This window comes from Tympanuchus pallidicinctus, unplaced genomic scaffold, assembly GCF_026119805.1.
Source record: "Tympanuchus pallidicinctus isolate F22 unplaced genomic scaffold, pur_lepc_1.0 scaffold7, whole genome shotgun sequence".
Lineage (NCBI taxonomy): Eukaryota > Metazoa > Chordata > Aves > Galliformes > Phasianidae > Tympanuchus > Tympanuchus pallidicinctus.
This window is the reverse complement of record NW_026294791.1, coordinates 16,964,757-16,989,455: the sequence shown is the minus strand read 5'-3', so window position 1 is coordinate 16,989,455 and position 24,699 is coordinate 16,964,757. Positions and strand designations below refer to the sequence as shown.

General features: G+C 37.3%; 1 protein-coding gene across 4 annotated transcripts in view; it reads left to right on the top strand.

The window, feature by feature from the left end:
• DPYD (dihydropyrimidine dehydrogenase) overlaps positions 1–24,699 on the top strand; it is a 327,599-nt gene that overhangs the window by 193,156 nt on the left and 109,744 nt on the right. For all 4 annotated transcript variants that reach the window (XM_052666446.1, XM_052666449.1, XM_052666448.1 and 1 more), the window contains one exon: positions 8,713–8,877. In XM_052666446.1, the coding sequence (XP_052522406.1) occupies positions 8,713–8,877 (165 nt within the window). The remainder of the gene's footprint in view (positions 1–8,712; positions 8,878–24,699) is intronic.

The following is a 24,699-nucleotide window of genomic DNA, read 5'->3' as shown; positions in this document are numbered from 1 at the left end:
CAGAATAAAATTCTATGCTGTGAAAGATCTGTTTAACTGAAGTAAAACAAAAGCCTTCAAAAAAATACCCAACACTTGCACCAAGGAAAAAATTGGGTTTTAGAGTAATATTTATCATTAGTCAAAAAAGATATGAGCTCATTTAGACACCGAAAAGAAACAGTTTCAGAAGAAAGTGAATACGGATAGAACTCTCACTCATGAGCTGCAGATCTTTTCCACAGCTAAAGTTTTGACCACAGTGCAGTTTGACCGCAGAAATTTAATCATGTCTTACTGCTTATACCTTTATCAGGAAACTGATAAAGTCTGTGCACACATTAGCAAGAAATTTTTCAGATGTCCTTCAGGTTTTTTTTTCTTTCTCTTCTCTTCCTCCCTCGTTTCTCTGTCTCTCCCAAAGAAACTGCTATAAAGCTGATGAGAATTTGGATTTGCTTTGAAAGCATCTTTTGTTCAAAGACTAATTTTAACCTTGTGATAAAGATTGCTTTTTTTTGTATTCTATTGAATGCTATATCTAGACATTGTTTTTCAAGGCAAAGTACTGTAGGATGTAATACAGTTTAAAAATGATCTTTTGTAGTTACAGTACAAATGTTTCTGCATTCTCTTGTCTAAAAAGAAGAACAAATATGTCAAAAATAAGAAATGTATTAAACTTTATTTTAAATATTAGTTAAATACTAATTTTAAAGTGAAACAAATATGCATTATAAAAAGGTTTTTTTTGTACAACTACCCAAGAAAATGTAATTGTATAGAAAGATTCAAAACAACATTTTCATGTAAAATAACTCAGCTGGAGTACCTTTGGCATAAATGCTCAAGTTACTGTTCCATGTTTGGTTTGTTTGCTTTAGGTTATGTGTGGCTGTTGGGTTTTGTTTTTTGTTTTCTTTTTTTAAAAACTTTTCATCATAATTTAAATTGTTTTGTTTTGTACTGTAATCTGATTTATCACTTTTTGGGACTCTGGGCTATAAAATTAAGAATTCCAGCCAAACTGTCATGTATGAATTAAAGAAGCACTGGGAGACTGCTGCTGTTTTAAGCCAGGGCAGCAGATGATTCTTACTTAACTTAGAATGGGGATGGCATTGGCCTGAGATTGTTCTAAGGCAAAACAAGTAAACTCTTCCCTTATACTCTGGTCTGTTTAGATTATCCAAAGAGGTTGGGTTTTTGCTTTCTTAATCATAAGTTATCAGTAGTGATGGCATGCTGTCTGAAATGCATTGCTAAGAAAGGTGGTGTGCTGAGCAGGCAAAAGCTTAGGTTGAAATTAAGTTAGACATCTGTAAATTGTGAAGTTTCTCATGAATTCTTACATTTATATCTTAAAGCACTAATGAGACAGTATAAAAAATGTCAAATGCATGGTAACGAAACCTCTAAGCAGCTGTCATTTGTCTTCCACGCAGTGTAAGTGCTTCAGCAGTTCTGTTGCAAAATCCTGATGCATTACTTTTTCCCTTTTGGGCTCCAGTCTTCTTTGCTAACTTATTGATTTCTAAAGCTAGCTTACTTGCTGGAGCTCTAATGTTAAATTGGTTTAATAAACACAAATGGCATAGTTTAATGTTTTAAAAACATTTATGATGAAGTAATGCTCTTTTTTTTTTTTTTTTTTTTTTTTTTTTTTCTGTTCATTATTTGCGTAACTGATTATTCAGTATAGAAATAGAGTGTAATATTAAGGAAAATTTAGAAGCATTGTTTCTACTTCAGACTTTTGGTATTTGCATGCTGTCATTGTTAGGGAAAAAAAGCCAGCAACAACAAATGGCAAATTAGATTAACCCTATGTTGCAAGCACATGACAAACATCCATCAAAAAGCAAATAGGAATATATTGAAGTATTCTTTTCCCTCCATAGCATATTGATCTTATAAGTAAAATATGAAGAAGTGTAATTGCTAAATTAAAGCATGTCTCTTTTTCAAGATCTTTTTCTATATTAGTGGAGAGATCAGCACTCTCATGCTTTAAATCACCGATGTGAACAATTGTGGAAGGATGAGGAAATAATAGGTTTTAATGCAGTTCTTATTTTCATTGAAGAACTTAAAAATTTTTGTAAAAATGATGTAAAATTATTTTACATCATTCTATCATGAAGAGAAGCAAAGCAGTGAAGAGGAAAGAGCAGGCTAAGTTTAGACTTCACTCACAAACGTGATGAAAAAAAGGAGGCATTTGTAGAGCACTAAATTGCTTATAGATGGCAGTGGAGAGATTAGAGAAGTTTCTGCATGGTGGGATGTTCTGAGATAAGTTTTTCTGTTAAGGTAGTTTCTGTTTTGTTTGTTTTTTATATGTTCTCTGAGGGGAAGAGGAGGAGAGAGTGCGGAAGCGACTTTGCTGAGGTTTTTTACTTGTTTGGATAACATAAACTCTGTCTAATTCCGTGTCCAAAGTAAACTAAAATAATTCATACAAACATTAGAAAATCAACAGGTGGCACTGTGTGTGCAACATAACCTGGAGAACGAAACAGCACGATGGTTTGTGCATGGCGAGGTGCCATCTGCCATGCCTAACTTCCTTGGGAAGTAATCATAAGTGAATCTGCCTGCCCTGCTCTGTGAACCAGTCTGGCAATACATCATAAAAATCCAGCAGAATCAGGTAAGGTCTGTGCTGAAGTTAATGAGCTCCATTAATCTGAATGGTTGCACCTGATAGAATGGATGGAATTTGTTTGTGAAGGTGCTTGCAGTGGATTGAGCTTTCTGCTAAAACGAGTAGACAAGCTCAGCTGAAAGAATGCTATGGAGAAATTCAAGAGAGCAAGTCCCTAACCCGAGCCTCAGAAAAGCAACCCTATGGAAACATCACATGCCTCACAGCTCCGATGTGGGAGAGAAAGCAAACAGCTCATAGAGGATGTATAGGAACAGTGCTATGTGAAGTAGTATTGTTGCTTCAGGTTTCACTTGCCTTTTTGTAGATGGTTAAAACTCCAGAAGGGGTGATACTAGACACAGTCTGGCTAGACAGCTGAGTCACAGAAGAGGCAAATCATCACAAGACCTCGAATGAGTGTTGGCAGGGAATTATGAGGACATAAGTATGTGATGCCATTCATATCTTTGAGGGTGTTCAAACAGCAGTGAGCCAGATTTCCAGAATGCTGTAACGACTGTGATATTAGGCAGAAAAGGGCATCTCTCCATCTCCTCCTTATTTTTACATTTGTGAAATTGTACATTGAGTTCTACTGTAATTAGTGCAAACTAAAACTTGATGTTGAGGGACTGATAAGAGCATTTAGCAAATGAACTTTAAAAGTGTTTCACTTGTACTGTGTTTTGAAATCTGTGCAGCTCTTTCAATAGTTCTTTGATTATGTGGGGAAAAGGAGTCCACTCGAATTTGCTTAAATACCTGCATTTTTCATATAATGTGTTTTGTTGTTTCAACAGTGAAGGTTGTGTGTTGAATATAACAAAGCAGAAATTTACAAATGGGCTTTTATTCATAACCCAGCTTACTGTCTACTAACCTGAAGTATGCTTTATTAAGATACTCAACTGCAATTTTCTTAACAAGGTATTTATTTAGATCATGATGAGGACAGCGTGGCTGCATCCTGGCTGATATTGACATTAAGTGAGTTGCAGCCCCAGGACTGTACAGACAGATACTTCATTTGGCAAGCATAATGTCCTTGCTCACTGGAAGAAAGAAAGGTCAAATTAACTTTGTAAAAAGTAGTAATCTAGTCATTGTATTAAATCTTTTTTCTCATATTAATGAAAAGAAATTGGTAAAGGTCACTAAATCCTATCTGCTTTAATAAATTAAAGTTGAAAAATACTTGAACTGTTTTGTGACTTTCAGTGACTTTGAAGGCCAACACTGTGAGGCAAAATCTTCTGCGTCTCAGAAGCCTTCCAGGGGAAAAAAAAGTTAACACTTGGTATAGTGTCTTTCAACGCATTTATAACATCCCTAAATCTTACCAGGAACCTTAATTGTACTGCAGATCTTTGTACTGCTGACCATGTGTACTTTAGGACTGAATATTTGCACAACTGGTTGATGTATCAATTTAAGGTACCATTTCTAGTTTTCTTTCCATGACACAAATACATGTGCTCTCTAAAGCTACTTTATTATTATATCGAGTGTTTGTTAAAATACAAGTAGCTACGATATTTTGGGAAAAAATGGATGCAAAAGAATGCTTCAAGATCTGCAAATTAATAGAAACATATTAGAGCTTTGATATGAAAAACAATATAGCTTTACACTTGTGGTTCTTATATTTGCCTAATATACCTACGTTAATTGTGTTGGCATGAGGCTATGATATACCTTTTGGGAGACTGTGTTTATTTTATATTCCACGGTAACTCATCTCTTCAAGCAACATTTTTCTCCAAACTCTTTTATTTTTAATTCCTATCAGAGATGATTGTGGAAAAAAAGTGTGAACCCTGCTAATGAAGAGCTGTCTTTTTTATTCCCCCAAAACAATAACTCTGAGAGAGGAGTGAATGGCTTGATTCATTTCTATGGGTCATTAACTTTCACGCCTACGGATGCCAATGTTAGTATTCACAATGTGAATTATTTCTCTACTGATCACTTTAGCAGAAACACACAATAAATATGTGTATCGCTTGATCTAACGCTATGCCTGGCATCCCATTGTATCCCTTAAAACTCAGAATGTCACTGCTGCCCAAACATAAAGGTCTGTTCATGCTTAAACAGCGTGGTTATGTCTTGACAATACAAAAATCTGTGACAATCATTAACTACAAATATGTACAAAATGTGAAAAAGAACAAGTTTTAGAGGGAATAGTAAGATGCAGGCTTCTATCTTGATTCCCACTTTCATTTAAATACAGCTTACAGAAAATAGATGTGTTTGGGTTTAGATAAAAGATCCTGTCTCAAAACTTACAGATTAAGACTGAAGTAGCTTGTAATTCAAGGATCCGATTGTAGAATTCAAGGATTATTAAGACAAATGCCTCAGATTATTATTAGTGTTTTAATTAACCAACAGGAACAAAAATATATGTATAATGAACATTAACACAATCTAAAGTCATCAGAATAGGAGAATTGTTCTCAAGCAGAAAAGGGGACTCTGAATCAGAAGGATATTGGCACTTTGATCTGTTTGACATAATGGCTGTGCTGATCTCCTGAGCTAGAAATGTTTGAGGAATTGGTACAGTTGTTAGTGTGCTCTACTGGGGAAGAGAAAGAACTTCTGAAGCAAAAGAAAAAAATCAGTAACTGAAATATTCATGAGTCACAGTTTGGCCCTTGATTCTATTTGTTCTCTCTGTTTCCTCCTGGTTTGCATTAACTTTCCAACAGTAATTTCTTTTGTTAGTGTCTAGTGTAGAATTTTCCTAATCCTGAAATCTACATTAATTTGCAACATTTCCCCAAGAAATGAATGAATTTTCTATGGACTGTTCTGTTTACTTTTGCCAATACCAATTAATTTTTTAGTCTTTTTTTTTTTTTCCTGAGCTTCATATTTTTGTGTGGTCAGAGATAAGATTTGTCCTCCCACAGTAGCACTTCGTTAAAAGTTTTTTATCCTCAGACTTCATGGTACACGAAAGCTTTGTGCCATGTTTCCAATTGATTGTTTATTGCTTCTGTTCTCATAGGTAGGTAAGAAATATTTGCTTCATTTTGGAGTTTGAGGACATTCTGCTATTTCTATATGCAGACATATACTGTTACCTGTGTCCAGACCAATTTATCAGTGGGGTCATCTCTTTAGCAGCCTGCTGTTCTTAAAGTCAAAAAAGTTTGTAGGTTCATATGCCAGAGTGTTTTCTCTCAAGTTTCTTGCATCAGTTCTGTGGTAGTTTCTATTCACTTATCGAGTGAAAGGGTTGTGTGCATAACTGGGGAAAAATTCTGCTTTTTCCTGAAGTTTCAGAAGAGCAATGATCAGCACCAGCATTTGTTCACCCCATTTCTACAAACAGAGAAAATCAGAATTCAAACAGAACAACCAAAGACTTCATGTTCCAATTCTGGTGAGCTGGAGCACAGTGGTTACTGCAGCTTCCTTGCCCGCTGTTTTGGGGACAAACCCTAACAATTGGCCCACCACCAGGAGTGTCCATCTAACATGGCCTTAGCAAAACAAACTTAGTTAGATGCCTCGCCTGATTATCTTCCTGCTTAACTCTCATAGCTGTGGCAGGAGACTGAAGACAACTGTAAGGCAAGTTTTGTATGGGTATTTCACACTTATCTCAAAGAGGCAATTTTCTGTCACTTGTGTGATTTCATTCTGTATGTACATAGACAGATTCCTTGAATCATCACATAAGTTATAAATTCCATTTTGTTTCCTTGAACTGTGAGTCTCCTTGTGTCTGGGGCTGTCATGTGCTAACAAGAGCCAGGAGATGTGCCAGCGTGTCAGTCATTACAAACTCTCTCCATCCTGCTCACTCTGAGCTAGGAGAGGCAAATGAGTAATGGGATCTTGAAAAAGGACAGCCCATTCCTCTCGGGAGGAACCAAGACAAAAGAGTCAGGTGGTAATGTTTGGATTTCAAAGCCAAGAAGGATTTTTGGAAGCAGAAGCAGCTTGGTCAGGAAAGATAACAAAGTGGTGCAGGGCACAGAAGAGGGGTCCTGTGAGACTGAGGCGGTGGGGAGGCAGTGGGAGCTGCTGATTGAAAAAGCAGCTGTGAGCTGGCAGGGGACAGCAGGGAAAGGGCTCTGAGCACCAACGGGGATCTCACAGAATCTCAAAGAAAATTCAAGAGAGTAAGGAAATCTAGGCAAAAAAAAAGCGTGTGTGTTTACTGTTTCATGTGTCTCTGCGCATCTCTTGTGGTCATTAATGTGAAGGGTGGCTGCTTTTGAGACAGTTTGCAAAGTCTGTGCATTACCTGATTCAGCTTCATGGAGTCATGCAGAGATAAATTGGTCCTCAGATGTTGGCAATGACTGCAGGAAGAAGCAAGTTGAAGCCATAGGGATTCAACAACAGTTGCAAGGTCTCAACAAGGGTCTCTGTTCTTAGAAGAGATTGCCTGGAAACCCAAGGCAGATGCAGGAACTTCAGAGTGTTTTTGTATGGAAGCAGAATGAGGCTTTGTGACTGTCCCACAAGCATTTTTTTCAAAGCTGTAATATGTCAAACTTTGAATTCTTACCTTTACTGAAACGAGAGAGTGGGAGGAGAACAAAACATGCATATGTTAAGATAACAACCATACTTCCATAGAGGGCTCCAAGCATTGCCTGGCACACACAGCCACAAGTCTGCCACAGGGTGGGAATTGTGTCCCATCCACTTACCCAGAGGATGGGTTGGTGGCATGGACTTAGTGCTTCCTTGGTTGCAAAGCTTCTGACTCATCCAGAGTGAGAAGAAAGGGAGAATGAAGCTCCAGGCAACTTGAAGCACGGTCAGAGTAACATCCACTTGCTGGAGATTAGCATGTGCTGTGCTCGCAGGAGTCTGGTTATCAGCTTCACTTGTTTTGCCATGCTGGATGGTGCGATAGCACTGGCCTATATGTAGGAATAGCTTTCTGGGATGGAGTCAAATAGCAATTTCCTCTGCAAACTGATATAAATGGTTCTTCTGCATAAGCTGCAATTTGTGTAAGCTGTTTTGGGAACGAGAGGAGTGTACTTTGCAGTTTGTTTTGGGTTTGCATCAACTCTGAAAACGTTCCAGATTTTTTCTTCCTGAAAATATATCTTAACTGTTGAGAGAGAGGTGTGAAGCTTTTGTGAATAAGGGAAAATGTTTTAATAGGAAAATTAGGAATTATTGTGATCCCCAGGTTTCAGATTTTTTTTTAGGCCATAAAATTAGATGAACTAGGGAGATTACTTTGAATGATTTCTATATATGTAAATGGACATGTAATTAACTATCACTGTAAAATATTAATGCATATTTACTGTATAATAAGTAATTCAACTTTATAAACAAATGAAGATTATCCCAAATTTACATACAGTGTGAAGAAAAGTCCCTTTATCCTCTGTAACTGTAGCATTTGGCAGATTTAGGAATAAATAATCTTTTGTGGCAAGGGTATGCCTTATCAAACATATGCAGATCAGTGCTAATTAATGCTAATTAAGGTTTCCTGTCTATCTAGTTGGAAAAACGTCCAAATGTTATGAAATCCAGTTAGTATGCCTATTACCGTAATTGTTTTATATGGGATGGTTCTTAATTAAAATATGTAAATTGACCTTAATTGCTATATACTAATGGAGGTTCATGTTATCTCACTAAAAATGACAAGATGGTGAGGAGGGATACTTAAACAAATAATTCCAATACATTTGTAAATAAATGACCTTTAGTCAAAATTATTTTTTAATTGGAAATTGGCAAAAAGAATGTTTTACCATATATGTTTCTCTTTAGGTTTAAGTAATATCCGAATTTACAGTCCTTTGTAAATATAGATATGGTGACATTGTAGCTTAATTAAGCCTACTAAACAAGTCAACATTTTGCGTGTTTACTGTATATTTCAAAATTGTTTGCTAACCTCGTGTTTACCTTCAGAAATATTGTAGATTGCAGCATTGATCTTAATTTGAACCACTTCTGTTTCAATTTTGTAATTTTGATCTCTTTTAATCATATCACTTTGTATGTGAAGTCTGATGTACGGGTTTGCTGAGGACCGGACCTGTGACTCTGACTTCTCATCAGGCCTCGCTGTTTTCCAGGATATTGTGACCAACGTTTCTCCGAGGATTGTGCGTGGAGTTACTTCGGGTCCCATCTATGGCCCAGGCCAAGGCTCTTTTCTAAACATTGAACTGATCAGTGAGAAAACAGCAGCATATTGGTGTAAAAGTATTACTGAACTGAAGAGTGACTTTCCAGAACAAGTAAGTACCACTCAATCGTGAAGTATATTTAAAAACCGCCATTTGTGGATCTGTAAAAGCTCATCTATTTAATGTTTAGTAAACAGAAGGCCAATTTCTCTACAGATGATTGTTATTAAAAAATAAACAAAACATACAAAACAAAACAAAAAAACTCATCCAAATAATTTTTATGACAGCAAATGCTGTGAAATCTTTTTTCCACAAACAGAGGACAATTGCTTTCAGTTAGGCTGATGTTTATGTTCAGGTATGTAATAAGGAAAGAGCTGATCCCAGTATGGATGCTTATCAAGCGCTTCTGTGAATAAGTTTGTATTTAAGATCATATTTAAAGATGAAACCTATAGTATTCATTTTCATTGTGAATTGAATTTGATTGTGAAAGCAGTCTTTATTCTTTTCATTGTTAATCCAAACATGAAAGATAAGTAATTGCCTGCTTTAGGAGGAAAGAAACAACACTGACTTGAAGTTAACTTTGCTACAGGGAGAGGGGTTATTAGAGCCTTCTTGGCTATGGGGAATATCTGTCTAGAAGGTAATAATGAAAGTTGTGAGCAGTGATGCCAGCTAGCTCCAGTTCTACTGAAAAGAACAGCAAGGTGAAAAGTAAAATTCACCTCAATCATCATCTCAAATGGTAAAGCTTGAAATCCCACAGCCTGGGTCTCTTCTGTCTTTAAATTATTACCTCTGTCGTTAAGCTACGAACAAAATAAGAGAACATTCCTGAGTACATCATGGCATATAAGTAGTCAGATTTTTTTCTTCTTCCTGAAGTTGAAATAAGAGTGCTTAAACACATTTTATTGACAGTAGAAGTTAAACGCTGCATGTATAGTATGTCCTACTTAATTATACGTGGGCTGTGTGCTGCTTTGCTCAGGTTCACATCACTTTATTTACCATGGCTGGGCTTTGTGATAGTGAAAATGTGAACCAGAGGATAATGCTGTAATTCTCTGACTTTAACACCCTTTGTCTAAGTCCTGGATATTGCAGGTGGGCAGACTGCTGTGGGAATGGTCTCCTATTGCAGTCTTCACCAAAATTCTCTCATGGAACTTTGTGCTTTTCACTAAATTCTTCTCCTCCATGAGTGAAAGTGCTAGCAACCATTTCAAAAGGAAATCCTAATTTTAGAAGACCTAGCTCTGCATGTGTGATGTGAAGAAAGTTCCACTCCTCTGTAGTTCCCGGGGTGGACATCTTTTGATCTTCCCTTTGGATGTGGATTATTGTGCATTAAGTTCCTGTTTGCTGTGGCTGCTGCTGTGGATTTCGTGGAGCTGATATTGAAGTGTGGGCAGGGAACACAACACCCAGCACTGCACCTTTCCTTTCCTCATGGAGATTGTTAAAATGTGCCAATGAACTCAACTAAGAACTGCTATAACTGTAATGGTAAATTTGTTGCTAACTTTAAACAGATTTTTGTTTGCCGAGTAGAAATCTCTTGGTGCTTATTTTGAAATACTCTGAATAATTAGAGCTTGCAGTTATTATTATTATTATTATTCTAAATCCTGTTCTCTCCTCTAAAAAGGCTTTTTAAACTTGATGTCATTTGGGTTGGTTTTTTTTTTATTTTTTTATTTTTTTAAATTTTATTAAAACTAAAAGAAGTTTCTGCCTGGGTGAGCTTGATTAACAAACAGAGAATGACACTTTCGACTCAGGTAAAAGCTAAGTGCAGATGAGGACACTAGTAACTAAAGAAACTTACCTTGCTACAGGAAATATTGAAGATGAACCAAAATTGTTACATAATCACTTCTGCTCTGTAATGCAAGCAATTTAAAGTCGAATTTTCTGTACAAGTTAGAAAGATATAAGCAAAATAGTTACCTCATTGGGAGCCAGTGTTGAAACTGCATCATATTACGTGCCTTTAGGAAGAAGCAATCTGTAATGCAAAAGAAGCTACTCAGTTCCAGTTCCCCTAATAAGGTCTAGGATTTAAAGTAAAATTTGCAAGGGATTTTGCAAAAGAGAACCACCTGGCAGAACTCGATGGAAAATATCAGGTAGCTGTGACTTGCCTCTATAGATCAGGAATTAGCGCCCCGATTGTACAAACACGCTGTCTGCTATCCTTTGGCAGGCGCCTGATTCCTTCTTGAGTCCCCTCTGTCTGCAGCCTTTCCCAGTATTCTCTTCTTTGACCCTGAATTTGAGCGGATCTGAGCAAAATCTGCCCACAGCAAAAAGTTTCTTGTATACTACTGGCGTGTTAATTAAATATTTTAATGGTCAAAGCAGTGGAGAAAGAAGGGAAAATGATCTGGATTTTGAAGGCTTCTTTTAGAAATATCATCAAAATCTTTGCTGTTTCAACTTTTCTTTTTTTTTTTTTTTTTTTCTTTTCCCCCTAAAGTTAATTCAATATCACTATTACTGTTGTTTCTTTTTCCAGAAAACCATAACAACAGAAACTAAGTAATTAGGTGTTACTCGCAGCACAGGCCCAATAAATGTATATACTTTATAATACATTAGGTGCTTCTCTGTTTAAGGTTTGCAGTTGAAGATGGGTTTGTTTTCCTTCTGTTACTTCAGTCCTCTCATTGAGCTATTACTTCAGCAACTTGTTTGATACCACTTAAAACATATTGTTTTATTCATCATTGTTCATAGTTAAATTTTCAAAGTAGGTAGCATGAAAAAGTGTCCACTGATCTCCTGTATGCCCAGAAAACATCCTTTCAGTCAGAGAGCTGTGAAAGTGAAAAGAAAATAGGTCTTTTTCTGTTTGTCATCTCTTTTTTCTTTCCCAGATATTGTGTTTACTTATGTATATTGGCCTGCCTTTGTTGTATCCAAGCATCTTCCTTACATGGTTAACTGAGTTTTTTTGATGTGTCTATGAAATATTTCTATTTTTCTCTATTTTGAGAACCACATAGAGTATCTGACACTATAGGATTTATCATTGTCTGAAATTAATAATCAGATAAAAATTGATTTTTTTTTTTAATTTGGTGCTAGAGGCTGAGAACTTGGCACTGAGTAGAGTCAGAACAGTGATGTTACTAACTTCACAGTCCTAAATATAATAGGAAAATATCCCTTCTGAATTAGTGGAAAGCTGATCCCTTATTGGTAAATTTTGCATCTCCCTCCCAAAAGATAGCAAGTTATTTGTCACATGATATATTAATCTGAAGCTCAAGAAAAAAAGTGAAGGAAAAATACTGATAATCAAACTTTTCTGATTGAATATTAATTAGCACTTGTTTGAGATAAATGTCTTCTGCAACCTCAAGTAGTCAGGTAGCCTGTTCTCACTCCTCCCTGCTGTAGGGGGATTACCTGGGGCAAGATCAATAAAAGCTGCCACCATGTAATACAAATATTACCTCAATGTCATAATGAGCACAAGGAAGACTTCCCCTAAGGTCTACTTTGAGTTTTTTGAAATGGCCATGAGAGATTTTCCAAAGACTCAAGCAGACATAGCCCACAAAAGACCCATTTTTTCTCCCTTCCTGGTGAAGAGTTCCTCTTTTGTTGATGTACCAGGCCTGGTTTGCATGGAACTACCTTTCTTCATGGCAGGCAGTGTGGCACTGTATTGTAGATTTGTGACCAAAACACTGTTGGTAACCCACAAGTGTTTCAACTCATGCTGAGCAGTGCTTGCTCAGTGTCAGGGCCTTCCTGTTTTCTTCCTTTGCCCTACAGCAAACAGGCAAGATGACCCTGGAGGTACACAGCAGGGACAGCTGACCAACACTAAACAGGGGGATATTCTGCTCAGGAATAGGATTTAGGAAAGGGCAAGAATGGGTAATTTTTTCCCTAAAGTTTTTGTTGCGTGGATGCTCCCTGAGGATTTGTTTGCTTGGACATGTGATATTTGAAGTGCTTTAGATAGCTGGACAAGAGATCTAACACTGATGTCGTAATATGTCTAGCTTTCATATTCTATTTATTGAGGAGTTACTTGACTGTACACTGTATTGGTGTACTCCTAGACAAAATGGTATTTTATCATATATTCAAGAAACAGGAGACTTAAGAAATATGAATTTGGGCAAGTAGACTTCACCTTGTGATATGATCAGGAACAAAGAATATGAAGGGCAAAATATCACTTACGCAAGTCTGTAAGCTATAATAATCAGTAGAAACTGGCTGAAAAAGGACTACAGAACCTTGCAAGAGAACTGATATTTAATATTCACTTATTTGACAGTTACAACGTAGTTGTTATCTGGGCTGGGAACTGTGAATACTTGTCATGGCAATAAATCTATACGTGCCAGTAAAACCAGGAGCTGTATGCACAGTGGAATTGAAAGTCTGGAGAATCATTTTTGGTGATTGCAGAGGAATCAGGTATATTGCCGGTAGCACTTTTTTCTTCAGAAAAAGCCTACAAGCTGGCCCTCATCCAAAACTTTTGCTTATCATAGCTAAGCCTGCTCGTTTGAGTTGGTTAATCAGCTACTTACACAGATGTCTATTCTTCCACTCCCATAAGCAGGTCTGTGTATTTACAATACCTTGTAGCTAGTCAAAGATTTTAGGGCTTCATATCACCCTGGAGCCTCTTCAGCATTTGCACTGGGGAAAAAAACTTGAGGAGACAAATGTCTGAAAGTGGTAAAACACTTATCTATCAATTATTGTGGTGATGGTGGTGGGCACAACTACCAGAGAGTCTTTCAGCACCTTCCCAAACCCATAATTGGTACCCAAAAGTAAGCAAATTCATTTAAAAAATTTCAATACATAGATTGTTTGTGTCTGAGCGCAGGCAGGGGAGGTTACAGCACTGCTGATAAAGGCCTTTGGAATGATATTTAAAGAAGAAAAATAGATTGCTTGGGAAATGTCATTCACCACAGGGCTGACAGAAGTCCATCACAAACCAGAAAATATCTGAGAAATTTGAAAAATGAAGAACTGGGATCTTGGAAGATGCCGTACTGAGTATTTTTCAGTATTGCTGTATTTGTATACTGATGTCCTAGAAGTAAATTTTTGATCTCCTTTCTGAGCATGAATGAGTTTGAGCTGCTGTATGATTCTAAGGAATTTATATAGGATACCAGATTGTCAGCTGTGACACTGATTCTGTAACTCAGATATTGGTGTCGTGACGTGTTGGATTGAGAAACCTCTTCTGCCAGAAACAGTCAGTACTTTAGGACCCCAAAACTAAGCTGAAACATCTTGTCTTCCTAATGTTTGTTCTGCTGCACGTGGAATGTTGCTGACAGTCCTTCTGACAGTTAGTCAGCAGAGAGCAGCTTCTCAAGGCTGAAACTGTTAAAGATATATTTTTGTTCAACAATTTTGTTCAGAATGTCCTAGGAACACCTGTCAGGAATAGCCATGCCAGAGTGTGAGTGAGAAGAGCAGATCATTGTATTCCAGGCTGATAACTGACTTATCTGCAGCATTGTCTAAAAAATGATTAAAAATGTCTTGAAGTTCTTAGGAATGTTATATTACATTATACTTATCTATGCAGATATGAATCAAGACAACTAGTACAATGAAAAACATTTGTATTGTTTGTAAACTTTTACCCTTCTGTCTGCACTAACAGTAGACCTTCTATAATCTGGTTACTGGGAGGAATTGACCAATGTATCTGTAAAAATCTTTCCTATGATTCTTCTTTGAAATGTAAAAGGGATATAGGTTGGAAATTTTTTTTTAAGATATAGAAGATTTATAGGTATCACATTTTTACTGTGAGAACAGGTATAGCCTGTTTTTCTCAGTAGGCATGTTAGGGATAATTTGAATATTATTGCAGGCATTGTTATGACTTTTACTTTTGGTGAGCGTTTAGAGGTCTGTGGGATGTTGTGTGCTGTACACACTATTTACATTTTGACATAGCAGTCACTGTGATGGGTTCGAGTTATGTACTGTATTAATTTTTTTAACATTTATATTTGGAATTCAGAACAACGTTTGTAATCTCTGTAGTGAGGGAAAGTGAAAGGCAGAACCTTCTCCGTGTTTTCAGCAGTCATGTTTGGAAGAAATGAAGGTCAAATCATCAGCTGGCTTTTTTCTGTACGTATCTGTTCTTTCTTGGGCTGGCATAGATAGGTATAGCTTTCCACACAGGGAAACCATATTTTATACTCCAGTGGATGCATACATGTATCCGCTTGAAAAGTCACAGACACCTTGACAAGCTTAACTGTGGAAGATGTATCTACAAAGTCAGAGGGAAACAAGCAGGTGGGGCTGTTCCCATGTGGAACTCACCTTGTGCCAGCAGCAACCATGTGCTGTAGACCTAAATGAGGACTGCAAATGCCATGTGTAAATGCCCAAAAGAAGATCCTTGTACATCAACTGCTTATCATGGAACTGCCCAGCAGTACAGAGCAGCTACCTGGATTCTCTGCTTTCAGGTTCACTAATCACACTGAAAACTGCAGAAGTTGTTATTGCTGCAGCTTAAATTTCTTAAAGCCAACCATCATGGATGCTTTGTAGGAGGTGAAAAAACCCACACAGCAGTTGTTAAATTCACCATATGGAAAAGATCCCTTTCACTACAGAAAGCTGGCAGCAGGCCTAGTCCCTTAACATCAGAGGAAATCCTAGCTGAAAAGGGAGGACGAGGTTGCAATGAAGTGCTCATACTAGCTACCTTGCCCAGGGACTAAATCTATTGTCCCTAGCAAAGGGGGGTGCAAGAATGGCCAAGACTTATCAATATCCTGTGACCACTGTGATGGGTAGATAAGAAGAGACCTCAGAGCATGGAGCATACAACTACCTTCCCTTTCTGCCTTCCTCCTTCGCCACAGTGAAAAAGAATGAAAAATGCTACCTAGAAAAGGGGAGAAAAGAGCTGCTGTAAAGAAGAGCTGAAAAATACACCTCTGCATGTTCCTTGGGAGTTCTCACTCTCCCAGCTCCTGAGGGTGTCCTCATTTCTCCTGACACCTGTTCAGCTCCTCATGAACTTGCAGAACGTATTTTCCTCTTTGCAGTCTACGGAGGAATTCATCGAGAACTTCAGTTTACCCACTGGGTTTACACCAGAAGTCCTTTTCTGTAGGCACAGCAGTTTCTATTTGCAAAAATACATGAACAAAAACAGAAGCTAGCAACAGAAATGTTGATGTATTGGGCCTTTGAGACCACATTTTCTTATAAGGAAGGAAACTTTCTGGGAAAGGCACTTCCACAGTTCATAATAAATTCTCAAACATCATATGAACAAAATATTAATAGACATGGGACTGAGATTCAAAATATGATTCTGTAGACTTTAAGTTCTTCTTGACGCTTATGTGTTAGTGAAAAAATGAGATAGTACTGGAAAATTTTTATCTATTATCAGCATTTATTTCTGATTTTTACAATATTGTTATCTGTAGCAAATTTGCTTGAGGCTTGAAAAGTAGGGGAGGACTGGCAAGTGGTCAGCTGACACTTCTATTCCAGGAGAGATCTTCAGACCTTGCATGCAAACTTGTAAATGCTCTTCTAAACAATGGAATTACTAAAAAGGAAAAAACAAAAGGGGGGAAGGAGGATGGGGGTGGAGGAGGGGGAGGAAGGAGCTTTTGTGGTAGGCCATACCTTAAAAAATGTGATTTGATCAAAAGAGACTCTGCTGATGAAGGCAGCTTCGGTTTCCAAAAGCATCTGACAGGGTCCCTCACTGAAAGATTCAAAAGAAAGCTGCTATAAGATCAGAGGAAAGAAATACACATGAAAATATGACTAGTTAAAGACGGAAAACAATATTAAGGAATACTTAATTTTCACACTGAATAGAGCTGCAGTTAAGTTCTCTGGGGATCTGTATTGTGTTCTATGCTATTTAAAATAATTATTAACAGTCTGGAAAAGAGAGAGAATTTAAAAAATGTAAACTTTGCTGGTAATGGTAAGTCTTGTAGGCAAACAATAAGAGCTGAACTATAAGGGTATTGCAAAAGATCTTACATTACTGAGTGATTGGCCAATGAACTGCCAGATAAAATTAAATGAAGACAAATGTAGTGATGCATGTAGAAGAAAACAGTTCTAAATTTATATATACAGTGATTGATTCTAAGCTAGCTATACTAAAGTTGTAGCAGAGAGAGCTATGAAAATCTCAGCTTAATGCTCAATAACATTGAAATAAAGCATATCAAACACAGAATTTATAGGAAAGGAAGAGAGAGTAAAGAAAAAACCTTCACTATGCCACAGTACTGGTTCATTTTACTTCTACGTTTTGAATAGACTGCAGTTCAGATTTATTTTTCTCAGCAGCCGGATTGGAACCAGAAGGGAGAAGTGGAAGGAAGTGGCAGGATATGCTTCTGCACACTTCACAGTGACTGTGGGACCTGCTCTTAGAGGGCACTACTCATGCCAAAGGGACAAAAAAAAAAAACTACTGGAAGAAATTATTTAGACAAGGCGATGGTTGCCATCAATGATCTCATGTATAGGAACACAAGGAAGTCTGCTAAAAATGTACCCAGAAATAATGTGTGTTTGTGTGTGTTCAACCGATCATGCACTATGTGTCTGATCAATTGGTCCCAACTGCCACGATATTAATCTCCTTCTAAATGTGTTCTGTTTTTAAGAATATGGTTGCTAATCTAGTAAAGACTGGAAACACACATTCCTACCACCAACTCAAGAGAATTTTATTTCTATAAAGCACATACCTTCTTCAGCAGACTGCAATTTGTAATGAAAGTATGACCTCACAGTAAATTCAGTGAGATTCTGACAATCACTGATTCAAATGTACATGTTGGTGGTGACAAATTAGGACCTTGAGGAGAAATGTGAGAAGGTCTTTTATGTTCTGCACTTGGAAACAACCACTTTGTTGAGAAACCTGTCAAATTAGTTTTGTGCAGAGCTGTACTTTCTTACTATGCACGTTATAAAGCCATGAATTATTTTGTTTGTTTTACCTTCACAGCTATGGTTTGACAAATAGTAAGTAGCACAGTAAGGCGGAGAACTATTTGTACGTATGCTAAGAATATCCTTTTGATTTGGAGAGTGAGTTATTGATCTCTGAAAGAAAAGAACAATTTTCACAATTCTGTGAGGACTATGAGCTCATCTTTAAAACTTTAGCCTTAGGGTAAGAACTAGGAGAAAATTAAAGCAGTTTCTGAAATACTTCACCAGCTATCTCCTAGAAAATGACCCAATCTTCATGATTATTGGAAAAGACAAACTCCCTAATGGCCAGCATCAGCTGGGGCTGGTTCAGGCTGTTTTTTGGCCATTGCCATTGCTAAAAATTCCTTATTTGAAGAGAGAAGTGAGTGGTCATTAATCAGAAATCTCAATGAAGGAGATGCACTAAATGTAAAAATGCAAAGAGGATAAAAAAAATATATTCTAGAATGTAATTCTGCTGACCATGACATGAATAGTTGTATATCTTTATTCATCTCACTAAGGCTTAAACTTCCTTTTATTTTTCTGTATAGACTATTATTTACAGAAAATAAAAAGACTTCTTAAATGCCCAATTGCTTTTTTGGGTTTGTGGGGTACTGTGCACACAATGAAGTGCTACAAAATGATCTGCGAAATCTGTGTGTAAGACAGAGCAGTCATTCTTTCTAGAAATGTCCTCCATAAACAGCAAAAAATTGAATTGCATCATGCATAAAAAAAAAGAAAGAAAAGGCAAAAAAATTTGGTTTAAAATCATTAGCAATCAGTGATATATCAAAATTAAATTCTTAACTTTTCAAAAGTGCCAAAATTCCACTAGCACTATTACCTGTGCAAATCAATTACCTCTCCCCACCCCTAGTACTTTTCCTCATTTCTGTATCAAACTTTTCATAGACAATTGGGTTACATTACCAAATTTGATCTTCTAAAATGCACAGCAGCTGCAACATTCATTTTTAGTGGCTATGATATGATTTTAGTCTTTTATGAGGCATTGAGCTTATATGATTTAGATAATTCTGCTTTTTTCTCTTTTACAAACTGTATACTACAAATTTAAAAGCAAATTTATACTTGGTAAAAGTAATAAGTGTATGCGGTTCCTGTAGCCCATATTCTGCACTTAATTTCTATGATGTGGTTTGCATTTTAGGATTCTGCTAGAGCTCTAATGAAGAAAAATATGAAGGCTAGATCTATATTTAAAAGTCTTGCTCATGTACTTATGTAGGCTAGAAACACTAAAAATAAAATCACTTCTAACTACTGTCCTAGCAGAACCCTAGTGTAGATGCAGCTATACCATCACAGAGTTTATTTTTATTCAGGATCAAGTAAAGTGTTTGTTTCACCAATATGAACTGCACTACAGGAGGAGAGCTAGCTCTGCACAGGCATGTTCTAGCTTAGACCAGAAAGGCAAAGGCACCACTACAGCTGGAGCCATTCTTTGACTGACAGCTGCTGGACCTTATCCCAGCTCCTGGTGCTTTCTAGTAAGGGGGATTGTGAAAAGATCTCAAATTCCTTTCAAAATACAGGAATAAGAGTTTAATATATATGTATGTATGTATATTTATCCTCAGAGAAAGATGTAGATAAGCAGAATTTTTACAAGGCTCTGAACTGATCTTAGTCTGTATCCTGAACACCGTTAATATCCTCTTAACTTTTTATGTACACCAAGTTTAAGAACTGTGATCATAAACTTTTACAAAACTGTAGTCATGAAACTTCTTGTAGGTGTCACATTCCCATATTCTAGATATCAGTTCACTCTGCTCTCATATTCAAGTCCTTTTTGAAATTCTGATTGAAAGTAATGAACTGTACTCACTGTTATGGTTAGGTAGCAAGTAGTAAACAAGTAAGATTAGGTGGCCAGCCCAAAAAAAGCAGACTAATACCATCTTATGACATTAGTCTGGTATTTTATGGAATTTGAAAGAGCTCTGAAATAGTCAGTTGCTGCAGGTGCTCTGATTTAGGTAATTCCTAAATCAATAGAAATGTTTTTGTATGTATAAGCCATGGGTGCATATCTAGTGGAGGTGGAACAGTCATTTAATTGCAAAGGAAAATGTGACAGTATGTACCGATTTTCTAAATGTTTAAAACAAGTAAAACCAAGGTTTTGTTCAAGTAGACTTAAATACATCCTTCGTTATGAGTCGGTGAAGTTCAGTGTGAACTGTAAGAAACAAGCACTATTTTTCTATTCTGTTCCCTGCTGCTGGGCCTGTCAGTCTCAGCTCCTCAGAAAAAATGTTTTTCACTGGCCTATGTTTACATATTATTCTTTTTTAAGCTGACTGTTTTCAACCTGTTCCAAATTTCATTTTCACTTAATTATCTTTATACCTAACATTTTCGTAATTACATGTATTGTTTCAGCCTATGCAGAATAGTTAGGAGTTAGGGTTTGGAAAAGTCATAGCTCTAAATTTCAAGATAGCGTTTATAAAACTCATAGCACTTCACTTGTGCCAAAGTCTGATGCTGTCTGTCGCTGTTGAGGCACCGCAGGATTACCTCTACTGATACAGGTGTATTGTTAAATAAGCCTAGGGTTCCCATTAATGTGAGCTTAATGAGAACTGGTTGTCTTCCTCCAGGTGATGAGAGCTACTTTTGTTCATTTGGAGAGGTGAAATCTGAGGAGGAGTGAGTGAAGTATTGGTATTTTTTGCCTGGTATTTTGCTTTGCTGTGATGTGAGGTTTGTGTGTTGTGTGAGGGAGGTGAATGGTACACTGTAGTTGTGAAAGTGGCCTTTCTGCTAGGTTGCGGGTCTCTGTCTCTGAAACAGCTGATTCTTATTAAAATGCAGAGCTGTGTTGGTTCAGGTTGTGACAGGAGAAGTAGAACTGAAGAATGTTGCTTTAGTACACAGTAAAGAGGGAGAACAAAATCCAGAAGTAGATAACAATGAAGAAAAATAAACTGGCCCTGCAAGAACACAGAGTGAAACAGTACAGGCAGCAATGAAGCAGACCTCAAAAGGGAGCAGAGATGATAGGCTGAAGTTTATGTGAGAGAACAGAGAGCAAAATATAGACATAAAAGACGTGTTTGAACAAATGCAAGACTTCAGCAGGGTCCTCTGCTAGGGAATGTCTCAACAGTGTTGGAATTGGTAAAGATAGGTGGCTTTATGCTTAATGCAAGAGTATGAGGTAATAAGAGAATCAGGGAAGAACACCATGCATATCTGTGCAGGGAGAGTTCATGGGATCATCTGAAAACTCAGATTTGGCAGGGGCCTCAGGAAGTGAGGTGAGCTAGTCCAACTTTCTGCTCAAAGCAGAGTGATTATGGAATCAAAACATTCAGAGAAAGCAATACTGATTCAGGGAAGATGCCCAAAGAAGTGCAAATTTAAGTGATCTTCAGCAGAATTGTTCTAGAAGAATAGGCAAAGTGTCACAAGAAAATGAAGCATCGCTAACAGATGATAGAACAGTTGTTGTTGGGTAGTTAAGTGCACTGCAGCACTCTGCTGTACTGCTCAGTGGGAAGGTAACCCAGAAGGACTTCTTGTAAATGATTCTCAGTGAAATTCTGGTGGAGATGCATCCCTCAGGTCCCACTGTGGCCTTTGAAAACATCTTGTTTCCAACCTTGTGAACACTTGCAGTCTGTCTCCCTTCAGTCCCATTGAGCAGGCAGATCTTGTGGAGCGAGGAAGTTCTCTTTATGAAGATACCTAACCAGGAAGGAGAAAACAGCTAGGAGATCAACAGGTCTCCCCCACACAACTGGCATGCAAAGCCTTCAGATAATTTGTTGAAAAGGGAACAAGACCTACAACCTGTTCCTGCACACCTTCTTGATGAATATACCCTCATCTATCAGAATCGCATAGCTTAAGAACTGGTTGTGAAAAATCAGGTAATTATCAGTGCTTTTGGGAGTATTGCTGCAGCAGTAATAGGGCAAAGAGAGAGTGGAAAAGCTGGGGAGGATGCAACTAGGCTGACAAAATCACTTATTGCTCCCAAGCATTATTTTGGCACTAGCAATGTCACATGATGAAATAGATCACAGAGCTGTAGAGTGTAAAGAGGAGGAAGGGGTTTTTTTTTCCTCATCTAAGCTACATTTTCCTCTTCTACCTGCACAGAGTCTGCTAGTTTTCCTGAGCCTTCAAATCCAAGGAAGCGAATTAAAGGAAGCCCTGGGGGTGATGGAACAAGGGAATAGAGAGGATGGACTTCCTGGGGATAGAAAGAGACAGATATGTCCTGGGGAATTGCTGGCTGACTTAATGCAGGAGTCAGCGAACTCTAACAAAGTTATTCAATGTACATGTTGTCTCTTTTTATTTTCAACTGAATTTGTTTTCTAATAAATTAGACATCTTTATTGCTAAGTAATAGGGGAAATTTATGAAATCTGCATGCCTCTGGAAGGAATCAGAGCCTGGAGGAACTGGAGGAAGGATCTTAGAGTACCTTTCACCTAATGGTCACTCATTCCTTCTATTGGAGCAGGCTACAGCCCTTGCACATATTCGTCTCCAGTTGGTTTCCCCCTCAGAGGGGCACCCTGCAGAAAGTTGCTCATGCTTCTGTTAGAATAAACAGTAACAATTAGCGAGGTACTGTTATAACTGTTATAAAAAGGACTGTGGATATATCTCAGTAAAAAATCTGATGAGAAAAAAGTGTCAATAGGTGGAGGAAAAAAAAATCAACAAATTTGTGTTGCCTCTTGTGAGTGCTGTTTCCATATGTTTTTTAAAGTAAAATAGTTTGTCAGCATCCTGGTGTAAAGCTTCTGCTACAGGTCGTAGCATGCATCTGAAATATCGTAGAATTAGATATACCCATTGTCCATTAGCTACTCCAATACTGTATTGGCCTCCTCTGGTTTCCCTTTATGTTAAGACAGTGCAGAAGGTACAGAAATACAGCGGAGGTATGGCATACACACAAGGGTTTATAGATATTCTTTGCTAGGAGTATGGCTGAAAATGAGTATCTGTCTTCTCTTGGATTCTGCCTTTGTTAACTTGAATATTTTCCTTTCAATAATGCAAATTTCTGTTCACTTATATTCAATTTCACACTTTACTGAAGAGACTAAAATTTGGACATTGTTTTCCTTGTCCAAAATGAAATCCTAACAATTCTGCTGAATTTTCTGCAAAGTTTTCAGCTGCATGGATAATTTCCAATGGAATTTGAAGGGCACTGAAATTTTCAACAGTCCATCATGAAATGGAAATACTTTTTTAATCTCACAAAATATGTGAACTGCTTTCTACAAGAGCTACATTTTCTTTCATTAGGTATTTGTCTAGAGAATTTACATTTCAGGTTCACTTATCCTGTCCTCAAGAATTATCATGTCTTAATCAAGAGTACCTTCAAGCATGAGAGCTGTAAGTGCATCAGATCTTTTTTTGTTCTGTCCATTCACTTTGCTTTTAGTCGTATTCTAAGTTGATAAGTTTCTCTTGAAATGTTTTAATGAAAACTTAGCTTTTCATTTAGCGGCCACTTCTGTGAGAGGTATCTCTCTCTTCACATTTATGTGTACTAGTAAGGCCAAAGACAGTGTAGCTCTACTCCTGCCCCAGTGCCACCTGATGCAGAGCCGGGTTTCACGTGGCAGAGCAATTACATTGCAGTCACAGCAAGCCATTCCCTTGTTTTACTACTGGTGCTGCCAATCCTAAAGGGCGATCTGTTTAGCTTTGTACCTATGGGACCTGCTATAGGGAACCTGCTTTAGCAGGGTGGTTGGACTCAAATATCTCTAGGTCCCTTCCAACTCCTACAATTCTGTGTGCATTTGTGTGCTCCTGTCAAAGCAACAGCATTCAGTTGTTTTCCAAAGAAGTAGGCTTTTTAAAATTTCTCTGAGGACATTAGATCCTACCTCACCAACATCCACTAAATAACTAAATATATGAAATCTCATACGTAGTATAGAAGTAGAGTCATCATAAGAAAATAATTGCCTTTGAACATGAGCACCTCTATTTAGCCTGGAAACCTTTGTTATTTCCTCTTCATACTGACTTTGCCTGTGTCATAGGGTGAGCAAATGATAATATTTTTGTACTCCTATCATCAACTTCTCCAAATATATTTGCCCGCTGATAATGTTTGGCCGATTTGTGTACATCTGTTGTATCTTACTTTCACTTCAGTATGAAAAATACAGTGGAGAGCTCAATATAAAGTCATATATTAAAGATAGGGCTTTATTCAAGAGGTTTTCTACAAAAATCTATGTAATAACTGTACTAATATCCCCTATTGTATTATTTTCATTTATTAAAATTATCTTAAATGTATTTTAGTTGTAAGTTAAGGATTAAAACAGTGGATAGTTAGCAATTGTTAAATATTTACTCTCTATTTGCTGAGAAGAGAGAAGAGAAAGAGAATTATGGGTCAGCAATGTCAAGACATTCCTCATTACTTGTCTTTATCATCATGCAGAATCTTTTTACTAAGGCAGCATAGAAAGAATAGATTTATGGACTGAAGGTATAATGTTTAATATGTCCACATCCATCTAGATTGACATTTTCAACAGAAGTGAATTTCCCAGGAGATACAGTGTTACTGGTTTCAGTGGATGGCATCATTTACTTCAGTGTTCCATTATTAAATTGATAACAAGATAATTCCTCTGCTTCTCAGAGACATGACAGGGTTTACAATTGTTAACTTTCTTATTGAATGGGATTTGATGTTCTAGGTAGTTTTTAATAAGAAGCTTATTTTTATTTCAGTTCTGCAGCAAATCAAAAATTACGAGAAAGTGTATAACCTAGTTAGGAACCTAGTTAAGTCCACAAAGCATCAAAATCTAGCTGGTTTAAAGAGGGTCATCTTAACAACCGTATGTCTTTGTGCCCGTACTGTTTTTCACTACTGCATGT